This window comes from Equus quagga, chromosome 9 (assembly GCF_021613505.1).
Source record: "Equus quagga isolate Etosha38 chromosome 9, UCLA_HA_Equagga_1.0, whole genome shotgun sequence".
NCBI classification, from domain to species: Eukaryota; Metazoa; Chordata; class Mammalia; order Perissodactyla; family Equidae; genus Equus; species Equus quagga.
This window is the reverse complement of record NC_060275.1, coordinates 23,215,469-23,228,642: the sequence shown is the minus strand read 5'-3', so window position 1 is coordinate 23,228,642 and position 13,174 is coordinate 23,215,469. Positions and strand designations below refer to the sequence as shown.

The window sequence follows — 13,174 nt, the reverse complement described above, 5'->3', positions numbered from 1 at the left end:
GCTGATACCTGGGGACTGAGGAGTGGGGAGGCACTGATCTATAAAGGAAACTCCTCTTGAGACATTTTCACTTAGATTGGGGAAATAAAGTGTCTTAAGTAGTGTAATAATTCAGTACTAATTTTTTTAAACAATCATATATGATGTAAACATTTGAATGAGTTTTGCTTCCACTCCAGTTCCATCTGTAAAGCGGAGGCAATAATACTTACTTAAATTGCTGTTGGGAGGATTAAATGTGTTCATGTATAAAGGAGCTTAGAATAGTGCAAATGATAAAACTGAGATCTTGATCAAAGTCATCCAGCTAGTCAAAAGGTGAAGCTGAGAAGTGACCCCAGGTAATCTCGTACCCGGCTGTGGTGTTATTCACCATTCCAAACTGCCACAAAACATGTTAGAAAGTGATAGAGCCAACACTCAAATGCAGTTATCAAAATTTAGATCTTTGCAATGCTCTATTTAAACATTTAGAGTCACATAGAACCTTAGAAAGTATTTATGTATTGTTTTCTTTCAGCAGATATTTGATAAATTGTGTGCACATAAAATACCGAAAAAACACGTATGTAAACACATAAACATTTTTATTTATTATTTTATTTTATTTATTTTTATTTATTTTATTTTTATTTATTTTATTTATACAATCAACCATGTCCTATAAGTTACGAGTTGTAAAAATTCAAAAGGTTGAGAGATGATTTCCAATAAGCAAGACTAGGGAAAAGGGGATTTTTTTGACACAGTCCCTTAAGAATGACTATAGTTTTGATAGGTAAATGTTAGGGGAGAAGATATTCCTCTTTAGAGGAAGTATCATGAGAAACACAGGCAAGAAGAAAACATGTTTAGGGCATAGACCAGTTCAATAGATCCGGGAATTCTTTGGCAGGAGTGATGGGAGATGAGCCTGAAAAGTGCATTGTGATAGATTCTTGGGTACCAGCATTTGGGGCATAAGACAGTAATAGAAATTTTTTCGAACATCAGAGTTTCCTGAGTGAAACAGATACTGATGATTTAGGAACACTGATCTTTTGACTGTGTTTGGAATGGATTTGGGTGAGAAAAGAGTAGAGATAGGAAGACCTTTCGTGCTATGATTACGAAGAATTAGATGTGATCTAATGAGTCAGAACCAGGCTTTTTCCATGAACTCTTGTTGAGCAAGTGACTACTTTTCATGAGAAGCTAGTTAAAATTACACCTGTCTCTCTCTATGAATGAAGCATAGGAATCATTTGTACCTCGTTAGAGCATTAAATGACTCTTCTGAAAATACTGTATTTCGTTTGTATGAGTTACAGTGAGTTTAATTGTTCATTACTAGATGCTCATACTCATGCCTTGAAAATATAATACTAATGTGATAGCCTATAACTTCTTCTTTTAATATTTTTGCTAGTTTGTTACAAAGATGCGAGCGCTAAAATTCAGCACAAGGGGAGCATTAATTCAAGCCATATAGAGCTTTGTAAACTTATAATTGTTTTTTGATGTGTATGGTTTCCTTTGTAGAGACAAAAAGAAAAAGCTACAAATCATGTTTATAATTTCTCACCACGTCAAATAATCAACTATTTGAAGTTGTCGAACATTACATTGTTAAATTTTAAATAGGAGACAGTTTTAACTCTTGTTTATTAAGATCCGAAATCAACATAGAGTGCATACTGAATAAGCATATAGAATAGTAGCCAATTCCATGAAGTCTAATTATACTAATATAGAATCTCATGCCTCATGCATGGTTCTTGGAGCTAGATGAAGTTTACCTGAAGAAACAAATTGTTGAGTATCAATGTGATTTACTCTTTCATTTTAGATTTTAGTCTATGCTATGGAACTTTTCAAGTGGATTCTTTGAACCACAAACGTTCAGATGTAAAATAGATATTTAGAATTTTATCCAATAGGACTATATATCAGAATATATAAAAGTATCCAGATATTTTATCAACTTATCAAAAATATTTTATTCTTATCTATGTTACATAAAATATATAACTTGTATGTGTTAGTAAATTATTACCAACTATATTTCCTTAACAACAAAACAAAATATAAGGAAAAAAGACCAAGAAGAAAAATGTTAAATAAAAAAAGCCGAAATTTCTTTGAAAATCTGTTGACCTACATAACCTTCGGAACATCTGGCCACTGCTCATTGTAGTTTGCCTTGTGTAGTATGTACAAACTATTCTCTGTTTAAGTAGATGCCTTAAATCCACACCAAAGCCAATCAGTAGTAGGTTAATGTACCTTCTTTTGAATAGACTCAAGACTATACACTACAAACAGCCTAGAAAGCGGACTTTGAACAATGAGTGAGGGCATAAGTTAACTGATTCCTTTGGGTCTTTGTGGAAGAGGTAGATTCAACACAGTTATAGATTAGTTCTGGTAACTAAATGAGACGAATAGAATCAGGCATGTGGCTAGTGCCCTCTGCAGATACATCTGTAGTGTTGAGACAAACGGATAGCTCCAAGGATCCAGATTCTAGAACCTTAACTTGGGAATCAGATGAGTAATATTAGTACCTATGTGTAGGATAAATGTCAATTGATACGTTAATATTTGCATCAACGTTAATGTTTCTGCATGGTCTGGAATTCATTATCCATACTAAAAAACAACCTTAATATTGCATCTCCAGGTCTGCAGGTCTATTTGTGTGAGTGTAGCTATAATGAGTGTTGTATCATCTTTGGCAGATTGTACCCATTCTATATGTGATGTTGATGTAATCTTCTATTTCATAGGTTCAATTATCTTGTGGTTCAAAGACTCTAATCCCTGAAAGAGACATGAAATGCCACCTTCACCCAGGGAAGGAGACTTCTCTACAGCATTTCTGATAGTCTCCCATATTAAATTATGATGTTTTAACCTAGGCCATTTTGCATTTTCCCTTTTGACCCCAGTGAAATTTTTATCAGATTGTAGGGAAAGTTAGTTTTGTGAGAATTAATAGACCCAAAATAAAACTAACAGTAGTTAAAACTGAACACAATAGAATTTATTATTGCCTAAATATTGACAGAAAATTTATTGATAAAATTTAAATACAGACCTAGGAAATTTTGAGTTAGTTAAAATAAATCTATCAAATAAAAATCATAGTATCATAAAATATGATCAGAACAACTTGGTGGAAACCCCAAACTGATGAATAAGTCAAATTTCATGGTGAAATACACATACAGTTAAACCAATTCCCATATGATTAAAAAGAAAATAGAAATACTGGAATATAACTAGGATGAATAGAACATGAATCAAGGACTTAAAATTATTTAACTGAATTAACTCTAGAAAATAAAATTGATCTCTCAGTTAAGGCGTAATTCATACAAATAGGTTTATAGTCATAAGAAAAAGGTTTTCATGGTCAAAACATTATGGTCATAAATATGCATCTGTTCATAAAAAGGGATTCAAGAGGGGAGGGTTAAAATATCTTCTCCCTTTCTCATGTCCAAAATCATGATGAAAATGGAGGAAGCTTCTCTCTCACCATGTTTGTGTTTAGTGATGGCCAGTTTACTTATTTATTTTTATCCTTTCTTTTTTCCCTGCATACACTTGATCATCTATATGAATGCATCATTTTCACATGTTATTACATATGAACATCATAGTGATCATGTATGTTGAGTTAGCTCTTAGCCCATTTTATAGCTATTTTGTGCCAGCCTCAGCATATTGATAAACAATTTTGAAGCTGGAGCAGCCTTTGTGGTTCTTATTATGATTGTAAGACATTCTTAGCAATAACCATCAGGAAATTTTGAAAAAAGTAAAATGAAAAAAGGTTTACTACTTATAGGTCCTGGAAATTACATGGCCCACCTAGGCCCACACAGTGAGGTTACAGGTAGAGAGAGAGAGAGAGACAGAAGCTGTGAGCTTGGGGTTCTGCTTTTATTGGGGTCGAGGGTAGGGGCCTAAGGTTTCCAGGGCTCATTCTTTATTGGTGAATTTAAAACATAAGAGCAGGAATTTAAGGCATGAGAAGAGAAAAAACAAGGGGCCCAACTCGTCAAAGGATCTCTAATCCAAAGGAGCTCTCTAATATAAACAAGGGAGCCTGGGGGGAGGAGTGCTGGCTCTTTATCTAGCCTGTGGCTGGCGATGTGTTTATTTGAGATAGCCATCTTTGAAGAGGATGCTTCTTTGAAGAAGATGCCTCAGTAATCAAAGCTGAAGTTAGGCACTTGCATTACACAAAAAGCAAAACCAACTCAAAGTTTGCACAACAATAGCCCATAGAAATGAAACAAGTTACCAGAGAACTCAGACAGCCAGGTGGCCAGCCAGGCTAGAAATGTAAGCTAGTCTAATTCCAACTTTAGCATTTCTTCCCTACGCCACAACCACAACTGGCAAATATTGATGAACATTTACCTGAAGTAGTCAACCCATAAAATGTTGTTCTCTGTTACTACAATTGGTGGTTAATGTCACCTGTCTGTCTTGAAACTGCCCTAGGTTATGTCATATGGCCAGTCCTCCTTGAATCTCCATCACTTCACAGTCCTTTGTCCAAAGTTGAGTAGTGGACCAAAGAGCACTGGACCAGCATTCAGAATAACCAGGTCTCTTCTGCAAGAGTGCCGCATAACAGTGTGAACTTGCTCATGGAATGTCATTTCTCTGAGCCTCGATTTACTTGTGGAAGCTTAGGATGATCTTGTCTGCTCTGTTTATTTTGCAAGGCTGTTTTATTAACCAATAATAATGAAACAGCCAGCTTTTAGAGATTAATGGCAACATCTTTATCATTTTCTAGCCACAGAAACTGCTGTACTGCCAGACATGTAAAGAGCAAATCAGATGAAATTTGAGAAAATATGTTGAAAATACAATTTTCTATAAAGAGTACAGGTGTGATTTTTTTGTTTTGTTTTGGTGAGGAAGATTGGCCCTGAACTAACATCTGTGCCAATCTTCCTGTATTTTGTATGTGGGACGCTGCCTCAGCATGGGTCGATAAGCGGTGTATAGGTCCATGCCTGGATCTGAACCGGTGAACCCCAGGCTGCTGAAGTGGAGCACAGGAACTTAACCACTATGCCATCAGACAGGCCCCATGGGTGTGATTCTTTTTATTTGTAATTATCGTGCCTCATCAGAAAGATTTACCCCTCCTTCTTTGTTTTTTCTGCAGGGCCACTGAGGTTCCTTTCCCAGACAGAATCTGTCACTGCCTTCATGGGAGACACTGTGCTACTCAAGTGTGAAGTCTTTGGGGAGCCTATGCCGACAATACATTGGCAGAAAAACCAACAAGACCTGACTCCAAACCCGGGTGACTCCCGAGTGGTGGTCTTGCCCTCTGGAGCCTTGCAGATCAGCAGACTTCAGCCAGGGGACATTGGAATCTATCGATGCTTAGCCCGGAATCCAGCCAGCTCAAGAACAGGAAATGAAGCAGAAGTCAGAATTTTATCAGGTATTGCAGTCCTCTTTATTCTCTTCAGAATTACTCTCTGGAGTAGTTTGAACAACAATTTTTCCTTTATCAATATTTTGTGATTGTTTTAAAGTTCTGTATTTTTTACTGGGTTTTGCTTTATTTATTTTTTCTCCCTCTCTAACTTCAATGAGAGTATGCCAAAGCTGTTTTTATTTTTCCATGTCTTGTAGTTGAAGTTTCTGGAGAAACAGATATTTTTCTTAAATTTGGCTTCATTCATTCATTCATTCATTCATTCATTAATATATAAGAGTGCTTGTTTTGCAAAGACCATTGTTAAGCATTTTTTATTATTATTTCATTTTCCTCTGATGACACTCTAAGAGGTAGTTATTATTATTCTCATTTTCAAAGTATGAAGGTGAGGCTTAGCGAGGTTAAGAACCTTCCCCAAGTTAATACTGATCATTCATTTACTCATCCATTCACATACTCATTTCTGACAAGCATTGTGCTAATACTAGGTATATAGCAGTGATTAAGACTGACACAGAGCCTGGCCTTTTAGAGTTCTGGGTGAACGTGGACATAAAGTCATTACCATAAAGTGGGATTGATATTACGATAAGGATAGTTGTTTCTCTCCATCTCTTATCTCCATTCCTCTTCCCTGGCAAATCTTTAAGACCGGGCTCATTTTCCTCTCCTAAATCATTGGAAGTTGTCTTGGATATTCTCTAGATCTCTTCTCTACTATCTTGTATCTATGTAATATCTACTTTCTCATTTAGTCTCACTCATCGGGTTTACTTGGACTCACTTGTGAGAATCACAAAGAAGGCACACTCTTGAGTAATTGTGAAGGACTCCCTATCAAAGAATTGCTGTTGTGTCTTGTCTCTCATTCTGTGAGCAGTTATCACAAGTCCTTCAGCAAGATAGAGGGTAACATTCCTAAGCTATTTCAAAAGCAAACTGGCAATTTTATTGAACGTTTCCAGATACTTTGAGAGGACATCTCTAAAACCACTTCTAACTCTTTTATGTATTCCCTCTTCCATAAGTCACAAGGACACTGACTAAAATGTGTCAATAACCATCAGCAACACTGTTGCTTTCCATCCACTAGGCAATGAAGGATGCAAATATAGCATTTATTCCCAACACATACATTCATTTCTTTAGGCATCCATTAGATACATGAAAATTTTAAATATTTATATTCACAGATCCTTAATAATGCATCAAAGTCAATCAGATGGGAAGCCTAGGTAAGGCACAGAGAAAACTGACAAGAATATGTTTGACTATCTTCATATGACTGAAAAGTCTGTTTTCCAATGGCATTAAGGGATAAGGTTGGACTAATTAAATATTAAAACTGAAATGGAGAGTTTTGAAAGACACAGAGACATAATCATCAAATCACCCTTTATGTTTATTTGTTCACCTTGTAAAACACATTTGCATTGTAATCCATGGAGATTTATTTAAAGCCAAATTTCATATTGCTAATTTGGTTAAAATTAAGACTATTTCGGTGTACTTTGGAGATGTGAGAGTATTTCTTACCTGAATAAAAAGTGAAATTTTTTGAAATCATTACATATAATGAAAAATTTTCTCCAAGTTCTATGAATTGAAATATAAAATTCAAAAAGGAATTATGAGCTGTAGTAATAAACACACATACACAGACATGATCTTGTCATACTCGATGAGGTTTGTCTCGTATGCCATTGACCACATAAAGGACCTGCTGAATGAGCATATGTTTGTCTCATTCATGTTCAAGTTTGCAAGTTGGTTAAGAGGTCAAATACACAGGTCCACAACAAGTACAAAATTGAGCAAGAGAATGAAAGAATGAATGGTCAATCCCAGCTTCTCTAGTTTCCATGTATGCTTCTTTCATTTTAAAAATCATGCTGAGTGATATCAGCATCATGGTGAAGTGAGCTCTTCCCTTGGACTCTCCCTTCTAAAATAAACTAGAGGAACATTCAAACACCAACAGAGGACACACACACAACACAGGAGATATCTGGGAGACCCACACAGCCAATACCTCTGAAGGTGGTGGTGAGGTTGGATCCTCCAGAAGAAGGTGAAGCTGCTTGGCAGGAGCTCCATGGAGAGAGAAGACTCATGGGTAGAGGAAGGGCACAGTTGGGGACAGGTGGTCTGTTTCTGCCTGACATGCCAGCCCTGCACTCCAGCCCATTGTTCCCTGGGAAAGTGGTGCAGTGAGAGAGGGGCAAGTTAGATGAGAGGCTCAGCTGGGGAGGGGAGCTCTGTCCCCACCCCCGGGCACCAGCCCCCTACTCCAGCCTCATGTTCACCAGGAAAGTGGCACAGTGAGAGGGGCTGGTAAGAGGAGTGGCTCAGCTGGGAAGAGGTGCTCTGGTCCAGTCTGATGCTCCAGCCCTGTACTCCAGCCACACGATTGTGGGGAGCACCACACGGAGAGAGCAGCAGTGGCAGGCAGAGCCCCATGAGTGCCCAGAGTACCACGCAGAGTGAGATGCATCGGTTGGAGGAGGCATGCATGTATACGAAAGTGCTCCTTACCTCGCCTGACACTCCAGTCCTGCTGTCACTCAGAGTTCCACACAGAGTGGTAAGCAGAGGCTGAGGGAAGCATAGGGGAAGTAGAGCACCCCTCCCCCTACCCAGTGCTCCAGATCTGCCATCAGCCAGAGCATTGCACAATGAGAAAAGCAGCCAGTGGCTGGAGCTGGGGATCCCCAGATCATGCTGGACCCAGAATACACAGCACCTGATCCTCACCCAGTGGAGACATGTGGCAGCAGTGACCAGATAATAATGCCATCCAGATGCAAAAATCCACACCATCAAGCAATATGAGAAAGTATATTAAATCTCAAGACCAGAAGGAAGATGACAAGTACCCAGAAGCCAACCCTGAAGACACAGAAATCCATAACCTAAATGACAAAGAATTCAAAATAGCTGTCATAAAAAAACTCAGCAAATTACAAGAAAACACAGAAAGACAAATTAACAAATTTGGGTGTTTCTTCACAAAAGAGATTGAAACTTTAAAGAAGAACCAATCAGAATTGTTGGAGATGAAAAACACAATGAATGAGATTAAAAAAAATCTGGACTCCCTAAACAACAAAACTGACAATATGGAAGACCAAATTAGCAATTTAGATGACAATACTATAGAAATGGTTCAGAGGGAGGAGAAGAGAGAACTAAGACTAAAAAGAAATGAAAAGGCTCTCAGAGAGATATCTGACTCAATTAAGAAATGCAACATAAGGATTATAGGTATTCCAGAGGGGGGAGAAAAGAAGAATGGAGCAGAAAGCTTGTTCTAAGAAATAATAGTGGAGAATTTTCCAAACCTGGAAAAGGAGATGGAAATCCACACAAAAGAGGCTACCAGAACTCTCAAGTATGTTAATGTAAAAAGATCTACTCCAAGGCATATAGTAGTAAAGCTAGCAAAAGTCAATGACAAAGAAAAAATATTAAGGACAGCAAGGCAGAAGAAAATAAATTACAAAGGAACCCCTATCAGACTTTCAGTGGATTTCTCAGCAGAAACTTTACAGGCTAGGAGAGACTGTAATGATATATTCAAAATCTTGAAAGACAAAAACTTTCAGCCAAGAATTCTCTATCCAGCGAAAATCTCCTTCAGATATGACAGAGAAATAAAATCTTTCTGAGATAAACAAAAGCTAAGGGAGTTAATCACAATAAGACTCCCACTACAAGAAATCCTCAAGAAGGCTCTCATACCTGAAAGGAAAAATAATAATAAAACAGGAAAAGAGCTACAAAGCCCTGAGCATGGAGATGAGTAGGTATGCAACAATCAGAAATCAGCAGCTCTCTATCAGATCAGGTTGGTAAACACTTAATTCTTACATAAAGGATAAAGAAAAGGAAAACACCAAAATAAAACTTATATCATCACCTTACCCACAAACTCACAACACAAAATGAGATAAGATTTGACAAAAATAAATTAGAAGGGGAAGAGGAAAGGGATGGCGTCAGTATAGTCTAAGGAAATAAGAGGCAATCAGAAAATGGACTTTCTCATCTTCAAGATTTTTTATACAAACCTAATGGTAACCACTAAACAAATAATTAGAACAGAGACATATGCAATAAACAAGGAGAAAAAGAAGAAAACCAACCTGTAGAAAACTACCTAATCAAATCAGTAACCCGATATACATGGGACAAGAAACAAAGGATGTGCAGAAGAACCAGAATATGTGCAATAAGATGGCAGTATTAAACCCTCATACATCAATAATCACTCTAAATGTAAATGGACTGAATTCTCCAATCAAAAGACACAGAGTGGCAGGATGGATTAAAGAACAAGACCCAACAATGTGCTGCCTCCAGGAAACACATCTCAGCTCCAATGACAAACAGAGGCTCAGAGTGAAGGGATGGAAGACAATACTCCAAGCTAATGGCAAACAAAAGAAAGCAGGTGTCACCATACTTATATCAGACAAAGTAGACTACAAGATAAAACAGGTAAAGAGAGACACAGAGGGGCAGTATTTAATGTTAAAAGGGACTCTCCAGCAAGAAGATATAACACTTATAAATATATATGCACCCAACACAGGAGCACCAAAGTACATAAAGCAACTATTAACATGACTAAAAGGAGATATTACCAACAACACAATAATAGTAGGGGACCTGAACACCCCACTTACTTCCATGGATAGATCATCCAGACAAAAAGTCAGCAAGGAGATAGTGGAATTAAATGAAAAACTAGACCACACGAACTTAATAGATATATAGAGAGCATGTCATCCAAAAACAGCAGAGTATACATTCTTCTCAGCTGTGCATGGAGCATTCTCAAGGATAGACCATATATTGGGAAACAAGGCAAACCTCAATAAATTTAAATAGATTGAAATCATATCTACTATCTTTTCTGACTATAATGCTATGAAACTAGAAATCAACTACAAGAAAAAAGCAGGGAAAGGAACAAAAATGTGGAGACTAAACAACATGCTACTGAACAACCAATGGGTTGTTGAATAAAAGGAGAAATCAAAACATACTTGGAGACAAATGAGAATGAAAACACACCATACCAACTGATATGGCTTGCAGCAAAAGTGGTCCTAAGAGGGCAATTTATAGCAATACAGGCCCATGTTAACAAACAAGAAAAAGCTCAAATAATCTTAAACTACACCTAACAGAATCAGAAAAAGAAGAACAAACAAAGCCCAGACTCAGTAGGAGGGAAATAATAAAAATTATAGCAGAAATAAATGAAACAAAAAAAGACTGTAAAAAGGATTAATGAAACAAGGAGCTGGTTCCTTGAGAAGAAAAACAAAATTGATAAACCCTTAGCCAGACTCACTAAGAAAAAAAGAGAGAAAGTTCAAATAAATAAAATTAGAAATGAAAGAGGAGAAATTACAATAGATACCACTGACATACGAAAGATTATAAGGTAATATTATGAAAAGCTATATGCCAAGAAAACTGAGCAATCTAGAAGAGATGGATAAATTCTTAGACTCTTACAACCTCCCAAGACTGAATGAAGAAAAAATAGAGACTCTGAATAGACCAATCACCAGTAAGGAGATTGAAACAGTCATCAAAAACCTCCCCCAAAATAAAAGTCCAGGACCAATAGCTTCTCAGGAGAAGTCTACCAAAGATTCAAAGAAGATTTATTACCCATTCTTCTCAAACTATTCCAAAAAATTAAGGAAGATGGAACACTTCCTAACACATTTTATGAGGCCCACATCACCCTGATACCAAAGCCAGAGGAGGACAACACAAAGAAGGAAAATTACAGGCCAATGTCACTGATGAACATAGATGCAAAAATCCTGAATGAAATATTGGCAAACCTAATACAGCAATACATTAAAAAGATCATACACCATGATCAAGTGGGATTCATATCAGGGACACAAGGATAGTTCAACATCTGCAAATCCATCAATGTGCTTCACCACATTAAAAAAATGAGGAATAAAAACCACATGATAATCTCCATAGATGCAGAGAAAACATTTGACAAGATCCAACATCCATTCACGATAAAAACTCTCAATAAAACGGATATAGAAGGAAGGTATCTCAACATGATAAAGGCCATATATGACAAACCTGCAACCAACATCGTACTCAATGGGGAAAAACTGAGAGCCATCCCTCTGAGAACAGGAGCAAGACAAGGGTGCCCACTCTCACCACTCTTATTCAACATAGTACTAGAGGTTTTGCCCAGAGCAATTAGGCAAGAAAAAGAAATAAAAGGGATCCAAATAGACACTGAAGAAGTGAAACTCTCGCTGTTTGCAGATGACATGATTTTATATATAGAAAACCCTAGGGGCCGGCCCCATGGTGCAGCGGTTAAGTATGCACATTCCACTTTGGTGCCCTGGGATTCACCAGTTTGGATCGCAGGGCAGGACATGGCACTGCTTGGCAAGGCATGCTGTGGTAGGCATCCCACATATAAAGTAGAGGAAGATGGGTACAGATGTTAGCCCAGGGCCAGTCTTCCTCAGCAAAAGAAGAGGAGGATTGGCAGCAGATATTAGCTCAGGAATAATCTTCCTCAAAAAAAAAAAAATAGAAAAAAAAGAAAACCCTAAAGAATCCATCTGAAAACTATTAGAAATAATCAACAACTACAGCAAAGTTGCAGGGTACAAAGTTAACTTACGAAACTCAGTGGCAGTTCTATACTTGAACAATGAACTAACAGAACAAGAACTCAAGAATATAATTCCATTTACAATAGCAACAAATGGAATAAAATGTCTAGGAATAAATTTAACCAAAGAGGTTAAAGAAAGAAAACATATACAAAGAAACATATACAAAGAAAACTGTAATACATTACTGAAAGAAATCAATAATGACATAAAGAAATGGAATAAATGGAATAAAGAAATGGAAGATATTCCATGCAAATGGATTGGAAGAATAAACACAGTTAATGTCCATACTACCTAAAGCAATCTATAGATTCAATGAAATTCCAATCAGAATCCCAATGACAGTCTTCACAGAAATAGAACAAAGAGTCTTAAAATTCATCTGGAGCAACAAAAGACCCCAAAAAGCTAGACCGAAAACAAGAGCAAAGCTAGAGGAATTGCAATCCCTGACTTCAAAATATATTACAGGGGCTGGCCCAGTGGCGCAGCAGTTAATTGCACACGCTCTGCTTCTCTGTGGCCCGGGATTCACCGGTTCAGATCCTGGGTGTGGACATGGCACCACTCCGCAAACCATGCTGTGGTAGGCATCCCACGTATAAAGCAGAGGAAGATGGGCATGGATGTTAGCTCACAGCCAGTCTTACTCAGCAAAAAGAGGAGGATTGGCAGTAGTTAGCTCAGGGCTAATCTTCCTCAAAACAAAAAAACAAAATATATTACAAAGCTATAGTAATCAAAACAGCATGGTACTGGTACAAGAACAGGCACACAGATCAATGGAACTGAATTGAAAGCCCAGAAATAAAACCACACATCTATGGACAGCTAATCTTCAACAAAAGAGCCAAGAACATACACTGGAGTAAGGAAAGCCTCTTTAATAAATGGTGCTGGGAAAACTGAACAGCCACATGTAAAAGACTGAAAGTAGACCATTATCGTTCCCCATGCACAAAAATAGACTCAAAATGGACCAAAGACTTGAAGGTAAGATCCGAACCATAAAACTTCTGGAAGA

General features: G+C 37.4%; 1 protein-coding gene across 1 annotated transcript in view; it reads left to right on the top strand.

Moving 5' to 3' along the window:
* DCC (DCC netrin 1 receptor) overlaps positions 1 to 13,174 on the top strand; it is a 707,243-nt gene that overhangs the window by 103,403 nt on the left and 590,666 nt on the right. Inside the window, exon 3 of the mRNA XM_046672042.1 lies at positions 5,177 to 5,461. Coding sequence (XP_046527998.1) covers positions 5,177 to 5,461 — 285 coding nt within the window. The remainder of the gene's footprint in view (positions 1 to 5,176; positions 5,462 to 13,174) is intronic.